General features: G+C 38.2%; 2 protein-coding genes across 2 annotated transcripts in view; one reads left to right on the plus strand and one right to left on the minus strand.

The window, feature by feature from the left end:
- LOC149819511 (uncharacterized protein At1g03900-like) overlaps positions 1–9,918 on the minus strand; it is a 34,668-nt gene extending 24,750 nt beyond the window's left edge. The window contains exon 1 of the mRNA XM_089985325.1: positions 8,897–9,918. Coding sequence (XP_089841451.1) covers positions 8,897–9,391 — 495 coding nt within the window. The 5' untranslated portion in view covers positions 9,392–9,918. The remainder of the gene's footprint in view (positions 1–8,896) is intronic.
- A 7,617-nt stretch (positions 9,919–17,535) lies between these two features.
- LOC149819512 (histone H4) lies at positions 17,536–18,096 on the plus strand. The gene has a single exon (XM_089984811.1). It carries the CDS (start codon positions 17,588–17,590, stop codon positions 17,897–17,899), a length of 312 nt encoding a protein of 103 aa, XP_089840937.1. The 5' UTR covers positions 17,536–17,587; the 3' UTR covers positions 17,900–18,096.
- Positions 18,097–20,511: the final 2,415 nt, after the last annotated feature.

Here is a 20,511-nt window from a genome sequence, read left to right on the forward strand (position 1 = left end):
GAGAGAGAGAGTGAGAGAGAGATACGTATATATATATGATATATATGTCTCTCTCTCTCTCTCTCTCTCTCTCTCTCTCTCTCTCTCTCTCTCTCTATATATATATATATATATATATATATAAATATATATATATATACAATAGGAATACATTTTAACAAGTGCCCTCCCTTCTATTAACCTCCATTCCTAGGAAGCATTTTAGCCTCCCTAAATCTTTCATTTTGAACCTATGGCTCAAGACTTACTTTATTTCAATAATATGTTCCTTTAAATTTTCTGCAACTATTATGTCATCCACATAAATCAGCAATGTAGTTATCCAGTCTATACCTTTATAAATGAAAAGTTATGTCACAGGGACTCGGCAAAACAGATGCCGCACCCGCGTCGACGCGACGCTGGATCGCGTGCGGGTGCAGCACCGGGTGCGGTCAACACGACCCTGGGTGCGGTCAACGCACCCAGGGTCATTTTTGTCCACAATTTTGGGCGAAAAAAAAATATCCCCCCGATGAAAAGGAGGAGGATTAGGGCAAAAAAAAAATTTGCCCTAATCTCTCCTCTCTCTCCCCCTGAGCTCGATCTCTCCCAGCGCCGCCGCCCCCAGCTCCTCCTCTCGGCTCCTCCTCTCCCTTCGCATGTATGTCTCTCACTCTCTTCTTGGGTCGGCTGGGGAGGGGCCGAGCACCCCCCCCCCCCCTCTCTCGGTCTCTTGTTGGGTCGGCAGGGGAGGGGCTGAGCCTCCCCTGCTCCCTCGTTTTTCGACACAGGAGGGGCCGAGCCCCTCCCCCATCTAGCTCTTTTTTTGGGTCGACAGGGGAGGGGCCGAGCCCATCCACTTTATGTTTTTCTTTTTTGGGTCGACAGGGGAGGGGCCGAGCCCCTCCACTTTATGTTTTTCGTTTTTGGGTCAACAGGGGAGGGGTCGAGCCCCTCCCCTTTATGTTTTTCTTTTTTGGGTCGACAGGGGAGGGGCCGAGCCCCTCCCCTTTATGTTTTTCGTTTTTGGGTCGACAGGGGAGGGGTCGAGCCCCTCCCCTTTATGTTTTTCGTTTTTGGGTCGACAGGGGAGGGGCCGAGGCCCTCCCCCATCTGTTTTTTTTTTCTTTGGGTCGACAGGGGAGGGGCCGATCCCCTCCCCCATATGTTTTTTTCTTTGGGTCGACAGGGGAGGGGCCGAGCCCCTCCCCCATCTGTTTTTTTCTTTGGGTCGACAGGGGGCCCCTCCCCCATCTATTTTTTTTTTTGGGTCGACAGGGGAGGGGCCGAGCCCCCCTCGCTCTCGCTCTCTTGTTGGGTTGGCAGGGGAGGGGCTGAGCCCCCCCCCTTCTCCCTGTGTTTTCGAATTGATTTGAAAATTGTAATGTATTTTTTTTTTCAGGATAAAAATGACGGATAAAGGGAAAGGACTTGCGTCATCCTCATCCCAACATGTGAGTTCTGCTGCTAGTTTTGTTGATAGTTGCAGTGGGATTGATGATGTGGGGCCACTATGGATACATGTAGATAAACTTGCAAAAACCGGAGAAGGAGGTGGTGGAAACAAAAGATTTTGATGCAAGCTCTGCGAAAAAAAATTTTGTTGGATCTTACACAAGAGTGAAGGCTCATTTGTTGAAGATACCAGGACATGGCATTTCAGCTTGCAGAAAAGTTGATGAGGCAATGCGAAGGCAATACAAGAAAATACAAGAAGAATATGAGAAGAGAAAGGCAATGGCCGATTCTTCTGCAGTCAGTGTGCCATTTGCAAGCCACCAAGAAGATGCTGAAAAAAAAAGAAAAGTCAATCTAGGAGGTAGAGGAACGATACAAGCAGCATTCAATACATATGGAAGAGAAGAATTGGATAGAAAAGTTGGGAGGTATTTTTATTCTGGTTCACTCTCATTTAATGCGGCTAGAAATCCTTATTGGAAGGATTTAGTAACATCCTTGGCAAATTGTAATTTGAGTGGTTATGTGCCTCCAAGTTCAAAAAAAATATGAACCACACTTCTTGCAGAAGAGAGGGCAAACGTGGAGAGGTTGCTAAAAATTAAAAAATATTCATGGGAGCAAAATGGAGTTTTCATTGTGTCTGATGGATGGACAGATATTCAAAGGCGTCCATTAATCAATTTCATTGCTTGTTCGCTTAGTGGCCCAATATTCTTGAAAGCAGTTGATGCATCTAGGGAATATAAAAATGCAGAGTATTTGAAAGAATTGTTTATAGAAGTGATAAAAGAAGTGGGTGATTAGAAAGTGGTACAAATCATTACAGACAACGCTCCGGTTTGTAAAAGTGCAGCGTTGAGTTTGGAGAGTGAGTACCCTCATATTTTTTAGACTCCCTGTGTAGCACACAGCTTAAATCTAGCCCTAAAGAGCATATGCAACCCCAAAGAAGAAGAAAATTCACAAGCATATGCTTTATGTTCATGGATTGAAGATTTAGAAAGAAATGTCAAAAGCATTAGTAATTTTGTTGTTAACCACCATCGTGCTAATGCTATATTTAATAGGCATTCTGATTTGAAATTGTTGAATGTCGTTGAAGCACGTTTTGCGTCCATCATTGTGATGATGAAGAGGATTAAAAGAGTGAAGAATGCTTTGATTAACATGGTGACTGATGAAAATTGGACATTCTATCGTGTTGATGATGATATGAAGGCTCAAGAAATTAAGAAATTCATTCTTGATGATGAGTTTTGGGACAAAGTGATATACTTCCTTCAATTTACGCAACCTATTTGGGAAATGTTAAGAGAAGTTGATAAGGATGAGCCCATGCTTCACAGAGTTTATGAAATGTGGGATAATATGATTGAAAAAATACAAGCTATAGTTTTCATGCATGAAGAAAAAAATCCTGCATTGGATGATTCAGATTTTTTTAATCATATTCATTCAATTTTAGTCAGAAGATGGGATAAGAGCAACACTCCTTTGCATTGCATGGCACATTCTCTTAATCCAAAATATTATGCAAATAAGTGGTGGGCTGGTGGTATTGGTCGTGTCCCTCCAAATTTAGACCCAGAGCTATCAAGACATAGAAATATGTGTATGACAAGATTTTTTCCAGAAGCATATCTTCTACATCAAGTCACACAAGAGTTTGAAAAATTTTCATCTTCGAGATTATATGCACCGGCATTATTCGCGAGAGAAGAAGATAATATAGATCCTATCACATGGTGGTCAACATTTGGATCAGAAACACCTCTTCTGCAACGTCTTGCATTAAGATTGCTATCGCAGCCTGCTAGTTCATCTTGTTGTGAAAAAAATTGGAGCACATATTCTCAAATCCACAACATAAAGAGAAATAAACTCACCAGCAAGCGTGCAGAGGATTTAGTATATGTTCATTCAAATCTTCGATTACTTTCGCGAAGCAATGATGAATACAGGTACTAATTTGCTCTCTTAGTTATTTGATTATTTCTTAGTTTTCATTTAAATATACTTGTATTGTATTTATCATTTTCAAATTGGGTTTATAATGCAGACAAGGAACATCCAAATTTTGGGATGTAAACCCAGAAGAGTGTGACTTCGAGGGAGAACATGAATTCAACGTAACAAACATGGATTTAGCTGAGCCCAGTATTCCTTCTAATGATGCATTTGATGATGAAGAAGAAAATTATTAGCATCCATTACTTCATCAGGATATACTTTGGTATGTAATTTAGTTCTTTTATGCAATACTTATTTGATTGATATTTAGGTCGATTTATGTAATTGCTTTACTTATTTGATTGATAATTTGATATTTAGGTTGATATACTGCATGCATGATGAATCATATTATGAGTTTATGACAATGTTTACTGTTAAATGTTAAACTGTTAAAACTTCAAAATTATATATATATATATATTTATATTTTTGCCCCTGCCGCACCCCCGCACCCGGGTTTTTTGGAAGTGCTGAATCCCCGCACCCGCACCCGCACCCGCACCCGCTCCCGCACCCGCACCTGCACCCATGTGACAGATGAAAAGTGAATGATCAAGAGAGGATCTATAAAACCCATGCTTTTGAATTTCAAAAGACAAGCTTTCAAACCATGACCTGGAAGCTTGTTTTAACCCATATATTGCCCTATTTAATTTACAAACATAACCGGTGAAATCCTTCTCACTATACCCCTGAGGTTGCTCCATATAGACTTTGTCTTTTAAGTACCCATGTAAAAATGCATTTTTAATATCCAATTCACTTGACATCCAGCCATTGTCAACAACAAGGGATAGGACAATACGAATTGTCCCCATCTTCACTATTGGACTAAAGGTTTCCTCACAATCCAACCCATGTTCTTGAGTAAAACCCTTCACAAAAAAGTCAGGCTTTATACTTTTCTATGTTGCCATCTAGTTTATACTTGATATTGTATATCCATTTTGATCCAACAAAATTCTTGTCTAAAGGCCTTCGTGCAATATCCCATGTTTGACATTCGTACAAAGCCTTTATCTCTTCATTCATGGCCCCAATCCACCTGTTAGACTTGGATGTTTGACTATAGGTTTTGGGTTCTTCTTGCCTGTGGCCAGAAATGCTTGATGTTCTGTGTTAAAACTCTCATAACTAACCCATATCTCAATGTGGTGTCGAATTTGGCTGAATTTCCTCACTATTGGAGGCATTTGATCATCCTGAGGGGCTGCATTTTGCTACTATAAAAGAGTGTCAGACTGTCAGGTGTTTCTTTATTTCTGCAACTATATACAAGTACTTTGAACCTGCTGAATCATGAACACATGTTATTTGCAAACCAATTGTACCCATATCACTGTCTTGTTGTGAACCTCACCTTTGCAATCAGTTCCTTCTGTGTGTTCTTTGCTGGATCCATCAAATTCCCTTGGAAATAAACTTTCACTCATCCATAGTTGATAGAATTCATGTGATTGAGGCCGAGATTCTTCATGTTTGCTGCCCTTATGCTCATCCACAGACTGCATCCTTATCCTCCTCGCATACCCCGTCGGTCTCTTCCGTATTGCATCCAAAAAATTAAAACATTATGGTTCTCTCTTGCGGCTGAAGAACTTTTTGTTGTACCTAATAAATTCATCTCAAACTGGAGTAGTTTAGGATGCAATGCATCAAATGTTAGTAATGAAGGAAAGCAAGACAAAGTTGTGTAGAGGACATTGTATTTTAGCCCAAGTCCATTGAGAAAATGCTGCACTTTATCTCGATCCGAGACCTCACACCCGACCATGGCAAGTTGGTTAGTAATCTGCTTTATTTTGTTCAGACACTCCATTATAATCATGGAGCCCTTCTTAAGATTTTGAAACTCTCTTTTTAAAAACATAATTCTTGCTTATGAGAATTGAGAATATGTTTAAACTAACTTTTCCCAAAGTTTCATAGTTGTGTCGTCATCAGGAATACTGATAAACACTTCCTGAGATAACATAGACATGATGTAGGGAACAAGTGTCTGATAACGTTTCATCCAGGATATATAATCTGGATTCCAAACATGTGTAGTGACAACAACTCATTTTTCATCCTTCTTTTCCTGCACAATAAACTTTGTTGGGATCGTGATTGACCCATCTAGGTGGCCCAAAAGGTCTTGGCTACGAATAAAATGAATGATTTGTCTTTTCCATGAGAGGAAATTAAAATTTGTTAATTTTTCATAAACAAGTTGATTAAGAAAACTGGCAAAAAGAACAAAAGAAGAAGAGGAAAAATAATTCATTAGAGAGGGAACAAGGAGGTAAAACTAGGTCTCAGAAAGTTCAAGAGAGGCACGATTTTCAAGAGGATAAGAATATAAGAAATTAATTTTCTTTTTTAAATAGGCTACTGAAAAATATTGAAGTTGAATCTGTATTGAAGAAAATCAGTCTTCGATAATAAACAGATCTGCACATCTTTTTTTAGATCAGAGGACAATTATGAAATTAGGAACGTGCTGTAGCAGCCAAGTTCAATTTTTATAAAAGGGTTGGATAAAAGAAGATTAAGAGAGAAAATAAAGAGGATATTCATGTGAAAAACTGATGCAACAAGGATTCAGCAATATAGGAGTGTTATGCAATGAATAATCTAGAACAGATATTCAGAAAAAACAGAGAAAGGAAATACCTAGAGATAAAAACCATGATTTAGGGTTTTCAAGAAGAGAGCAGGTGGAAAGGAAATAGCCAAGCCTTTTTGGACTCACCTCGATGAATAAATCAGGACCATACATGCTTTGATACCATGTTAAATCAAAGTTGCACCACCATAGAAGGAGAAGAAGAAGAGAGGAAAAGAAATAGCAAGGAGAGAAGGGGCTGCACAAATCCCTAGACACATTTCTCAATGTGGGACGTGTGGGATGGATCCTCCTTTTTAATAATTTGTAACTAATTTGGTATAAGTACGATATTACCCTTTTCTTTAATACATAACATTTAAGTGAGGGGTGAAATTGGAAACAGAAAGTAATCATAAAATACATATTAACACATGAATCTGGATCCATATCCAATATCACATCTCATTACATACATATATACATACATGCATACACACATATATATATAGAGAGAGAGAGAGACAAAGTGGTAACCACTTTTCTAGCTAACCGGGTTTTCCAAGGGTTTCCCCATATTTTCCTTAAATCTGACCATACATATGCATTCTACATGCTTAATTTTATGGGAATAGACTCTTGGATCATTTGATTCTGATATGCAGGTAGGTTTTTATAATGTTTAAAAATTTGATGGTCTAAGATTTTCTTAAATAATCAAGAATCAAAAAGTCATGTTTTTCATCAAAAAAACACAATCCAAGCATTGTTTCCTAGCAAATCAACCATGCCGAACACATTTGTACGGTCAGATTTAAGTAATTAATGGGGAAAACCCTTCGAAAGCCCGGTTAGCAAGGCGGTTAGGTAGAAAAGTGGTTAGCAGATACCACCTTCTCATGTATATATATATATATGTGTGTGTGTGTGTGTGTGTGTGTGTGTGTGTGTGTGTGTGTGGTTTCTTTTTTCATTTAGAAAATGTAAAATGTGATCAATTGAAAATACCACAACATTCAGTGATGACAATATAAACTTTAAGCAGCTTAGGTTCCTCTTTTGTCTCCCGACCTCTCAAACGCAGAGCCTGTTCAATGAATACAAAGACCAGGTATGGCTGGCAAATGAACCAAGCCCTCATAAGTCAGCGGTTCAGGCCACTGACCACACTTGGGCTCGTACAGGTTGCTCATATTCAACTGGATATAAGCTAGTTATGTCAAATGAACCAAGCTTGAAGAAGAGATGTTTCGCTATGCCAGGCATGCTCAGGTAGGTGAATAAAGATAACATATGTACATTTTATATGATACATAATAATGTATAAATAAAATGGCAGCTAGTCATCACTTTAGATACAAGAGGATGTAAGTTCATTTCTTTGTTCTAAAATTCTTTGAAAAACAAAAAAGTATATATAGAAAAAGGGAACCATTCAGACAAAGAAAGGTTCAAAATCTACAACCAACAATAACTGTCAGACTTTATCTACTTAATAGGACCTTGATTGTGTTTATGAACCAGATGGAGTTTTTTCCCCCATGAAACATACTTTAGATTGAGTCATTTCAGCACAAGAACTCAATTCTTTGCATCATAAAGTTTCATGCATTGTAAGTTTGATTTTAACGGTATTAAAAAATGTGTTTGAATATCAAATATCATAATATCATATTCTAAAAAAATGCTTTTTACTAAACTTATAAACGTCAAATATATAGTCTGATCCATGAAACACTCAATAGATGGAGAGCCATCCGATCATCTTCAATTATAGACTCTCTCTCTCTCTCTCCATATATATATATATATATATATGGAGAAATTGATAGCTGCTCACACGTTAGGTGCGAAATGATACGTGCTAAATGGGTTTTTCTGCCCTTCCAGTGTTTTTTTTGCAGTTTCAACCCCATAAATGTGTCAGGCATGGTCAATTTACGAGGAATCCACACCTGGATCATGTGTTTTTGATGAAAAAAATGATATTTGGACACTCAAAAATTTACAAAGATTTTGGACGGTTGATTTTTTTAACCTTATAAAAACCCACCCATGTGTCGGAATAGAAAACTTTAAGAGCTGATCCCTATAAAATCAAGTACATAGATCACATCTGTACAGTCAGAATTTAAAGTTAAAATGAAAAAAGGCTGAAAACCCCATTTAGCACGCTCATTTCGCACCTAACCTGTGAGCAGATACCAATGTATATATATAGCCTGAACCCAGCTCAAGCACATGACAGGGAAATTTGGGCTTGAACATCGCAAGCTCCGCTCTGCAGCTTGTTTACCAGCCATACCATCAAGTTTCACAACCAACCCATAGTTCCACCACCAGAACCATTGTGATTATGAATTATCCAGCATCACCACTACTACCTGACAAGCACTATTGATGTCTCCAGAATTAATCACACGTCAACCAACATAATAAGAAAAATGCATCTCATGAAGTTCCTGTGTGATTTCTTCTAGGCAATGAGGAAAAGGGACGCAAATTTTAATCAATACATTACATAATCGCACGAATACAGCTGCTCATCCAGGACATGATTCAGTGTTATAATTCCAATAAAACATAAAATGCAATCAATAGATTAAAGTTGTTGACAACGTGTTCGATGAATCAAGAATAGGGGAGAAGCAAGAAAAGAAAATTCTTCAACCACAAAATGATGCTCTGGAACTAGATAAAGAACTAAAGACATACATTGTAACAGATCTAAATAATCGGTTTCCAAATTTAAACAAGAATGAAGCATGATTGCATTCAAAGATATAAATAAACACAATTTATATGGACTATATATATAAAGAAGGTTATTCAAAGAATGAACCATGCCATTACCTTTAATCGGTGATTCACTGCAGGATGGATATCAATGTGACTATCAATGTGACCATCGTGGTTGTCTTCCCCTGAATCCCTTTCGTGCTCTCTCCTGAGATACTTCTCATGATCGGAGAGAGCGACATTGAAATCGAACGCCTCGTTCCTCTCCGCGAAGCCTAGGCCGATGAATGCGTGCTTGCCCCTCCCATCCTCGATCTTCAGCACAAAGTATCGAGAGGAATCAAGAACGGTTTCCACGGAATTCTCCCTCTGGCCGGGAAGGACGAAGCAGGCGGCAAAGAGCTCACCGGAATTCGGATCCTCGAGCCGAATCTCGCACTGTTCTTTACAAGAAACGACTCTCAATCTCCCCGACCAAATCTTATCGGACTGAAGCCACTCGCCACACTTGTAACCACCACTAGTGCTTCTGGGAGGAATTTTATACACAGAGACTTCCCGGACAACAAGGAGAGTGTGTTCGAATACTTCTTCTTCTTCGAATGACATTCTTCTCTAGGAATCTTGGGCTCCCCTGAGCTAATGAGATGTGGGTATTGACGGATCGATGTGGGGTAAAGGAATTGAGGAACCCTTTCACAGATTTCGACGGGAGGAGATCAGAATACTCTAGATTTCTGTTGGGTTGACGGAATTCGAAGCGGAAATTAGGGTTCCTGCTCGGATCAAGAAATTGGTGCGGGATGGTATTTCAGCAATTCTTTTTTTTTGACGTTTAAACACAAGATATATCTAGATTAAAGTGGGATCGACAGATTTTGGAGAAATTTGAAGGAGAACTCAGAATTTCTCCCGGTTTCGGCAATTGGGTCTCCGGGAATTGAAGTGAAAATGATGCAGTTGAAGAATTTGTCAGGATTTATGATCAAAACACGCCAGAATGAGGCGAGCTTAGTGAGATCTCGGGCAAATGGAAGAAGAATTTAAGATCTTTCTAGTTTTTTAGGACATGGGTACCAAAGAATTGTAGTGAATCTGGATGAAGTAAATCGGGGACAAGAGTTTTCAGGGATTTTGCAATTGTGGATTGATACAGAAAACCAGAGAGAGAGAGAGAGATTGACGTCGTTACCCTTTCTTCGTCTTCAAATACGTAAATATATTTCCTTTTCAATTTCAGAATAATTCAATTTACCTGGTTTTGTTTAGAACTCTCAATAGTACACTATGCTGCCATAATTTTGACATTAACTTGTTGATTATTTTTCTCCATTTTCTTTCAAAATTCCATATTTCTTTTCTAAGTTGAACAAATTTGTTGTGGCATTGAGACGAAGATGGTCTCAGCATCAATAGTATACTTTGGGGATAAATGAAAAACAATAAAATAAATATTGAGATTTGACAGTGAAAGATGTCAAATCAAAACCCCTCTAATTCAAAAGTATGAAAATGGTTAGGATCCAGGATAGAGGTTTTGCACATTTTGGCTGTTTGAATCTGACCGGATCTGAAACCCAAATGTATTTAGCTGTTTCGGATACAAACCCGTTTGCATCACTGCATCTAAGCTCACGTTGGCATATAAGACCAAAAACTGAGAAAGATATCAAATCAATGTTCTTCTAATTCACAAGCTTTCTAAACTCACTTTAGCATATAAGATAGTCGCCACATGTTCCAAATATTTAAGATAAACACTTAGCTTTTTAAAATTTGTTCAAATGGCTACCCGAATTAGTTTATATTCACCTTAATTATTGAATGTCACCTTTTTTTTAGGAGATGTCGAATTTCACTTTTGGAGTTCTCAATTTTTTTTAACTATATTTAAGGGCAAATAAGCAATATTAAAAGGTACAAATAACATAGCAGCCAACCCAGCGAATTTCCAAAAAATTATACATCATCCTTTTCGTACATCCAAAGTAGGGGTGTCAACGGGCCTGGCTTACCCGGACCCAACCCTAACTAAAATTCTATAGGTATGGTGATAAATAAGAACATCTGATTAAGACCCGGCGGGTTTGAACTCGAAGGTCCAATTAATACATGGACCCGGGCATAGTTTGTAAAATTTTATATCAGACCCGGACCTGACCCGAGTTCCGATTATGACCCACAATTTTTTAATGTAAAAATGATACAAAAAATGTTTTTTACCAGGTTTGGTTTGTGTAGTTCTTATCGGGTCCGGGTATGGTTTTTTTTATAATAGACCCGATTTGACTCAGCTCCAGACCTGATACCATACCCAAAAATTTAATCCAAGTCTGGTTCTGCCTGAGTCCGGACCAAATCCAACCCGATGACAACCCTAATCCAAAGTCCAAACTAGAGAGAGAGAAAAAGACACCATCAATTTTCTTTTGTTTTTTTTCCATGGCCCACACTTCACTCTCGATGGAGATTTCAAAAGCAGAAAATAGGTCAAAAAAGTATCCGGTGTTTCTTCACAAACCGGCGAGGTATCAATTGTAAAGGTGGTGAAGTGAATTATATGGATATTTTAATTACGTTGTTCACGCCCTTTTTTAGCAATGGTAGGGAAAGGAATTTCTGAGAATATGATGACTATATATTCCTTCTTACTTGGTTTCAGGGGAAATACTAGGAGTGTCAATGGCTCGGGTTTACCCAGACTCTACGGTATGGTGATAAATAAGAAGACCGGATTAAGACCCGGGTCTGGACCTGAAGGTTCGATTAATACATGAATACGGGTATAGTTTGTGAAATTCTATATCACACCCAGGACCGACCCGATTTCTAATTAAGACCCACAATTTTCCAATGTAAAAATGATAAAAATAGTATTTTACCTGGTATGGCCCGGGTCTGGTTCATGTAGTTATTATTGGATTCGAGTATGGTTTTTCTTATGAAAGATCCAATTAGACTCAGGTTTGGACCCGATACTATACCCAAAAATTGGGGCCAAGTCTGGTTCCACCTGAGTCCAAACCAAGCCCGAGCCGTTGACACCCTTAGGAAATACACGCTACCGTAGGCAGAAAATTTTTGTAAAACCTGCCGGTAGGGGAATATCCATCAAAGCATTCAGATACTATGGAAAAAAATTTGTTGGTTTTTCTTAATCAAGAAATGCACCATTGTGACAAACATCAAGAAAATCACAGAAAATATCGCTATATTTGAATTTTTTAAATATGTAAAAAGCTATAAGCATTAAAGGTATAAAAATAAAAATATCACGTTAATTATCTGACAATATCACAATAAAACATGACATTTTCGAAGCAAATTATGTTCTACAAATACCACATTTTTTACAGGATTTAATGAATTTTTTTAAATCTAACAATAAAATCACAAGTTTAAAAAATGGCCGGCATTGTGACTATGAAATGCACCACGAAAACGGCTTCACCAGATGGGTGTCATTGGCTTGGCCTGGCTCAATCTTAAGTCAGGTTGGCAATGTTTTTAGCTAAACCAAAAGGCAGACGTACGGGCTGCAACATTGACCTACAAATTATGTAATTTTTTTAGAATGTACTCAAATGTGAATTTTGTCATATGCATAAAATGGAGGTAGTTGTAGAAGCCCCCTTAATTATCCAATTCCATCACCTTGACTCTCAACTTGCCCATTTTCCTCTATAAGGACATGATTTGGATTTGAGTGGATCAAGCTCTTAAAGATGCAATTTATGCCATAAATATGATTAAGCTTATTTAAATAAACAACCAAATTTGCCAATACAGAAAACTGCTTGATTTTCATGCAATTTCGGATATGAAAGCAGATGAATTTGTTTTTGGCTTAAAAAGACATAATCTAAGTTTTTCAACATATCAAAATCACTAAATTCTGATATATGATTGCAAAGTTATGACTTGTGCAAACTTACTATGTCAAGCGCTATCTAATTTTGGATTATGATCCGACTCAAACATATGCTTATGATATAAGCACTAATTTGAATAAATAATGTACACAAATCAATAATGACACTAAGAAACTGATAAATATAAAATGTATATTTCGCCAACCAAAGCTCCTAAATTGACGTTGATTGGAAAAAATGTACATGACTAGATCAACTTATTTTAACTTAAACCATCATAAAAAAATAATCGGGTTCAAGCTTTTGTGTTTACCCTAGGTTTAAGAGTACACTGAATGTGTCATATCTAGGCTTGTCATGTGACTACATGGCACAAGGCTAACAAAAAGGATTTCTTCATTGCTCATCCCTAGGGTGTGACCCTCAGGAATGCAATCTCCCATTAAGAAAATGAGTCTTAGTTGATGCCAATCTCCAACCACATTTTCTTAATTAACATGATTATCCTTTACTAGGTAATATTCTTAATTAAAATAATATTGTAAAAATTATGGAGATTTTAAGGATATAAAAAATAATATTTAATAAACATAATAATTATAAACATATCTCAAAAATAAGTTTTACAAAAAACTTCTTTGACAAATCACAATTTTGACTCAATATATGCATATTTACTAATATACTAGCTGATATCATATTGAAAGATGTTATAGAGGTTTAACCTTAATATAATAAACTCACGCTAGTTACCATTACAAACATTATAAAAGCTTTGTTGGCCCAATATTGTAACGCTTCAAATTTTTAGGCCCTTTTTAAAAGGGGTTTGTTTAATATTATACAAGCCTTTGCATTGGGATTTATATTTTATATTGATGAATAAAGGTTTTTCATTGGATTTGAATCTCAAACCAATTGAGATTTGGGTTTGGATCATCCCCATTTGGATTTACGAGCATAGGCATCATTTTTTTAATTGTTCATGGCCTTATGGGAAATGGACAGGCCTTAAAATTTGGACGAAGACAATGGACATTTTTTGTCATGGAGATGTATATGAGATTTATAAAAAAAGAAGTTGGTTTTTAAGGGATAGTGGCAGCTTGATAATTAGGTTTGCAAAAAAGGGAAAAACAAGTAGAAGGTTATAAATGGCATATTCATAACTTAGACCAAGATGGTTGTCATTAAAATGAACATCTCAGACCCATTTTTTTTACTGGTTTTGACATGTATTAACCTACTTTAAGTTGGGTTAAAAGGATTTTATTAAACCTAAAGTAACTTTGTATCATTACTTATATCTTGTGTTTCTCTCGCTTCTCCCTATCTTCTCTTCTCTCTCTCAGTCTCACCTACACGCCCCTCTCCTCCTTTACCCCTGAGCTCCCTCTTTTCTCATTGGAGGAGTCCAAACTAATGGAGTTGTTGTAGTAGAGTGGTTGAGTTGAAGGAGCATGATTTTTGGACGAATGATCGTACTAAGTGCCGGTTTAGAAGATCTTTGTATTTTTATCTTGGATTTATTGTATAAGAAAGGTGTGATCTTCCTACTCCATGAACCCTATGGGCATGTAAGTATGTATATAGAGTTTTGTTTGAAACCATACTCGTTAGGCAAAATTTGGCATGTTTAGGGAATGTTTTAGTGTGCAATCTTTAGTGGTTTCTTGTTGAGAATGTTACCTAATTTTATAGAGTTGAAAAACCATGTTTTGATTTCAGATTCGTAGAATCTTTACATGTCCATGACTCTTACATGTCATAAAATAATGTTTTTAAAATGTATACTTGCATATTTAAGTGAGTATGTGGTTAAATGCAAGCTTGATCATGTGTTTTCTGTAGAAATTCATGTTAAAACTATCTATCTCATGTTTTATCATGTGAACCCATGACTTTTCATCGAAGATTGATATTTTAGAATTGGGATTTTTCGGTTTGGTCATGTTTAGGGTTGACTCCTGCAGGTCAAGAGTAGACTCTATCATGGTATTTCATTTGTTTTGTCCCTGAAGGTCGACTCACATCAGTTTCAGAACACTGTAATGGGTTTTGGGGGTAGAGAGTCGACCCCCTGTAGGTAGTGTGTTGACTCTTGAACCTGTGAGTCAACTCATTTCAAGCAGAGAGTTGACTTGTGAACATAAGTCAACTTTGTAGTGCTTGAGTCAACTCCTGAGTAGTATGAGTTGACTGTTTTGATGTTTTGTATATAGATTGATATGATTGAACTTGGGATTTGAGGTATTCAACCAAGTATGATGTAGTGTAGTCTGTGGGACCATACGTGCTTGATATTGGAGGTTGTATGCATAGGTTTTACCTATGTATTAGGTATTTTTGGTCAAGGGTCGACTCATGGATGTCAAGGATTGACTCTTCTATGTTGTGAGTTGATTCATCTGTGTTGTGAATAGAAATTTGCAAGTTGTAAGTCAACTCCTGCAGTGGAGAGTCAACTCTCTACTATGTTGTTTTGGTTTTGTTTAAAAAGAGTTTACTTCTGAAAAGATAAGTTGATCTCTGGGCTTAGGAGAGTCAATTCTTGAGTTAACGAAATGTGTATTTTTTTGGTGTTTTTCCTTTAGGTATATAGTTTTAAGCTTGAGATTTGATGAATTAAGTTCGAAATAGCCATGTATGGGTAGATAATACCAGTAGTTGTTTTTTAGCAATCTCTATGCAATAAGACACTAATGTGACTTCGGGTGTTCAAAGAGGAACATATTTTGTAGATAAATGCACATTATGTGTTATGTATTGTATTGGGATGTGAGGTCTCATTATTTCAGTTATGAGTATTACAAAGATGGTAATGACAATGAGAACAAATGGGCATGCATACATACAGTTAGAATCCTAGGGTAATGACCCTAGAAGTATCTCTTTACACGAACATGTTTGGATGTTGATCTGTGATACCGAGCGAGTATCTTGAGTTGGCCTTTGTCATGACTGTTGTTGTGTGTGTCATGTCTTGGCCTAGACCCAAGTACGAGAATGATATTGTGTGATGTTTGTACTTATTTTTACGTTGACTTTTGATGTTTGGTCCTTATAGCTCATACTAGAGGGGTACTATGAGCTTTGACCTTTGGTGTAATTATATGGAGCGTATACTTGTTGATACATACACCCTTGTTGCAAAATTTGTTGCGATAAGAATAATCTTGACCATTGTAGCTGACTATGATTTGGATTTACATAAGATGGATGTTAAGTCTGCATTCCTAAATGGTGAGGTTAAGAAAAACATTTTTATGAAATAACCTAAACACTGTGTTGTTAAAGGTCAAGATGATAAAGTGTATATGTTGGAAAAATCTTTATATGAACAAAAGCAATCACTACGTTAATGGTACTTAAAGTTTTATAAGACAATTAATTTATTGAGATGTGTAGCAAATAGATTTAACCATTGTATTTATGTTTGAAAAATTGAACAAATATTCTTTTCTCTCACTTTATGTGGATGATATTCTTTTGACTGTAAACGATAATAATGTAATTATAAAAACCAAATCATGGTTAAATATTCAATTCGAGTTGAAAGACATGAGAGAGGCATTCTATATTATTAAAATCACAATCACTCGAAATAGAAATTCTAAATTTTGAACTTGAGTCAAGAAAGATACATTAAACATATAATCAACAAGTTTAGAATTAGTGATTGCAGTTGTGTTTTCAAAATGATACTTTATAACTGATTGAATATTCTGATGTTGATTTTGGTGGCAGCAGATATAATAATAAATCTACTTCTAAAGATATTTTTCTTCTTGAAGGATGTATTTTTTTTTGTCTTGCAAAAAACAAAGTTGTATAGCTCAGCACACTAAAAAAGCTAATTATGTTGCCTGCAATGATGTTGCTAATATTGCCATTTGGACAAATAACTTTATTAGTGATTTAAAGCAGGATATAACCAATAGACTAGTACAAATTTACTTTGATAACCAAACAACGATCACTCTTATAAAGAGTGGAGTAAATAACTATAAAAGCAAACATATAATGATAAAATATCATTATATTCATGATATAATTGAAAAGAATAAAATTACAACCAGTTATTTGTCAACCTTTGATGAAAGTGTAAGACTCTAATAACCAGAGGAAAAATTCTTTATCATGATTCAGTTAGCATGGTCAAGTGAGAGATATTGGTCAAACATGCCATTTATGATCATGTATGACCATGCACCTCATGCATTGAGGAAAGAGATGAGCCCAATGTCTCCTCAATGCATGGGAAGCTCATACATGACATTTCAATCATTGGTTTCCATTTTGTAAGAAAATACCAATCAACTGGAATAACGACTATTGAGAGAAAAAGGATGCTTCCAATCCTCGCTCCTATCTAAGGAAGTGAGAGATTTATGATAAAAGAATGAATTAACAAAATCTAAAGATAGCCCTCTAAGATGGGGGTAAATTTTAACCCCTTTCTCTGATTCTCTCTCTTCTCTCGCTGCATTTACACCATCGAGCCACCTGAGGCTCTACATTTTTCATAAGTTTCAGAAACATCAGGCTTTGGGTTTTGAGAAATGATCTCATGGGAATGAGTTTACCTAAGCTTTTGCGGCAGGTAGTCCTTGAGAAATGATCTCATGGGAATGAGTCTACCTAAGCTTTTGCGGCAGGTAGTCCTGTTGAATTTACAGATGCATTGCGTTAAAAGTTTATGCGGTTAGCTACCGATCCCTCCCCGTTTAAATTTTGGCCCAATTACATCACGAGAAATCATATCGTACGGTCCACACAAACCCATTGCCAGTAGACACGGATCGAGAGCCGATCCAACGGCCAAAATCGTGCAAAAACTTATATAAAAGAAACCCCCGCCCCTCTAGATCCTCCACTGCGATTCTCCATCTCTCCACTTCAGAAAAAAGGGATCGTAGAGAGCGGAACGGAGATGTCGGGTAGGGGAAAGGGTGGGAAGGGTCTGGGGAAAGGTGGGGCGAAGAGGCACCGCAAGGTCCTGAGGGACAACATCCAGGGCATCACGAAGCCGGCCATTCGCCGCTTGGCCCGCCGGGGAGGCGTCAAGCGTATCAGCGGCCTCATCTACGAGGAGACGAGGGGCGTTCTCAAGATCTTCCTCGAGAACGTCATCCGCGACGCCGTTACCTACACGGAACACGCCCGCCGGAAGACTGTCACCGCCATGGACGTCGTCTACGCCCTTAAGAGGCAGGGCCGAACCCTCTACGGCTTCGGGGGTTAGACACTCTTCCTCCTTTCGGTGGGGTGGGGTGGGGTTGTGTTCTTGTTTGGGGGTTTTGTGGGCGTTTTTTTTCAGTTTTATGTACAACGGAAGCCTAAACGGGAAACAACGGAAATCTAAATGGAAACTTCGGTTTTCACAAGGAATGTTTAACTTGTTTGGCGCACTCTGGTTCTGTTGATCGTTCTTATTCTCTCTTATATTTCTTCCGTTCCTGTGAGAGAGATCTTAGAAGTGAGTTATTGAGCTCGTTTTGTGGAGGAGTTCCGGGTTTTTTTTCATTCAAAATGCGAGAATTTGTGGGAATTCTTGCGGATTTCGCTTGGGATCCGGTGAGCGTACTTCACTGGCAAGGGGGCCATCCTGCATGATCGGAACCTCCTTCACGATCACCCCTTCCGGGATTATTCCTAATCACCGTTTCGATCATCGTTGCCGGCAACTGAAAATCTCCTGGGTTTCTACGACGGGATTGATCGACAGCAGGTGAAAAAACATGAGAAACCCTAGCATTGATTCCGGGAGGAGAATGAGGAAAAATGCAAGCTAGAAATAAGGGACGATATTTCTATTTTTTCAGCAATACTATATTTTTGAGAGGAAAGATTTTGTAATGTGCCCTGAATTCGATGGAAAAAAAATAACTTTGATAACTGTTTTCGTTGAATAGTTGAAAATATGATTTTATTGTGTTCTTTTTTTGTTGGTGGCGCCAAACATTCGATCGGTGACCGTTCATTGTTGTTCCAACCGATTGAGTTGAAAGGGTCGTTCAACCCTCTCATTTGGAATACGAGAATGCACAGTTGGGAGGGCAGATGGGGTCTCCCTTTTAGTTTTCAGACGACAACCGAATGGGAGGGGTCGTCAGACCATTCTCTCTCCAGATGATAACTTTGATTTGGCGTTGTTGGATGTAAAGGAAATCCTCATATCCCGCTCAGATCCTGACACCGGCTAGACGACCATTCATTGAGTTCGTGAGATGTCGTGGCTCTCAGCATACCTAAGGGATTCAAGCGATGGTTTGGGCATACGACTCACCCCAGCCGCCACCGATGACTGTACGATATTGGTCGTGATCGAGGGTGATACATGAGGTATCTAGCTCGCCTCTGTTATGGTCAGTAGGTGTTTCCAGGCCAGCCATTGCCAGGGTTTCTTTTGGGGTTCCTTTTTGAAATTTTCTTATCAGTGGCAATTAGAGCATACATTGACTTTCACAGGGCCGATGACAGTCGAGATGCCATTCAGGCCCCGATCGTGCACCAGATAAAGAATCGTCAGCACCAAGGCCATATTCGTCCATCGTCGAACTTGTTGGAGTCGATGACACCTAGGCCTAATTCAGCCATCGTTTGACTCGTTGGAGTCGATGACACCCAAGCCTGATTCGTCCGTCGCCAAACACCTTAGAAGTCGACGCTGCCTGAACCAGGTTCAGCCTTGGCCGAATGTCTCACAGTCAGGTGGAATATGACACCCCGTTTAGGCTTGACCTGTACCAGTCGGGGGATGGTTCAGGTTTCCACTGATCCGGGCACTCGGGGTGACTTGGCCGTCTACAGTGCACCGATCCAGGGCAATTCAACCTTTTTCTACACTGATTCAACCATTAGGTTGAGGGCCAAGGCAGACTCAGATAAGGTGGTTCTTCTGACCATCCCAGGCCGGTTCGACCATTAGACGCAGGACGACTCAGTGCATCATCTAGCTTTTTGACCGAGCAAACTATTTCAGTTAATTGTCCCGGGCCAGTTCAGCCATATGGTATGGGACAGTTTGGCCAACATTGCCAGGTACCATTGCCTCTGTCGGTTCGACCGTTTGAACTAGATCGATTTTGGTCTCCTGCACCAGACCAGTTCAATGTCGAGTTTGAGGCTAAACCAATATGAGTATCATGTTCAAGTGAGAGTTTGAGGCCGGTTCAATCCCCATATGGATTAAGAGGAGGATGAATTGGGGCAGGCCATGTTTGTATTGGGTCGGGATTGACCTGACCCATTACATGGTAACACACCCGATTGGTCGGACCCGTGCACTATGCCTTATAAAAAAAACTAATGAGTGTGGATTTTATAAGGCTATTTGGTGTGCATTATGGGTCACTTTGGTGGGCTATTTTCGGTTAACTTTTTTGGCTCATGTATATTATTGTGCTTACTTTATTTTTATATGCATATATTGACATATCTGAACATTGATATTATGTGAAATTTTGGGTCCAATATTCTGAATTGAATTGGTTGAATTAATACATTGTCAAAGTAACCTCTGTTGTGTAGATTAGTTCGCTTTAAAATATTGTGATGTGTATATGTTTGCGGTTTATGTGAATAGTGATTGGCCCAAAGAAAGACTACGCTTTGGTCGAACCCAAATATGTACTTTCAATAATAAATATGTGATAATTATATATTTTTTTATGTGAATAAAGAATCAGTCCAAAGAAAGGCTCGTTGTTTGATAAGACTAATTGTCTATGTTTGATTTTTGTATGAAGAGTACCACTTACAAGTTGACACTTCTATCCAAAGACTAAGTGTCAATGTTGTGTTGGGTATCTTATAATAAGGTTCACCATTGTTCAAATATGTTATTTGGTATTA

This window comes from Nuphar pumila, chromosome 13 (assembly GCF_984573655.1).
Source record: "Nuphar pumila chromosome 13, dmNupPumi1.hap1.1, whole genome shotgun sequence".
NCBI lineage: Eukaryota > Viridiplantae > Streptophyta > Magnoliopsida > Nymphaeales > Nymphaeaceae > Nuphar > Nuphar pumila.

Coding starts and splice junctions, on each gene's coding strand:
- LOC149819512 (XM_089984811.1), top strand. CDS start 17,588: ATGTCGGGTAGGGGAAAGGGTGGGAAGGGTCTGGGGAAAGGTGGGGCG.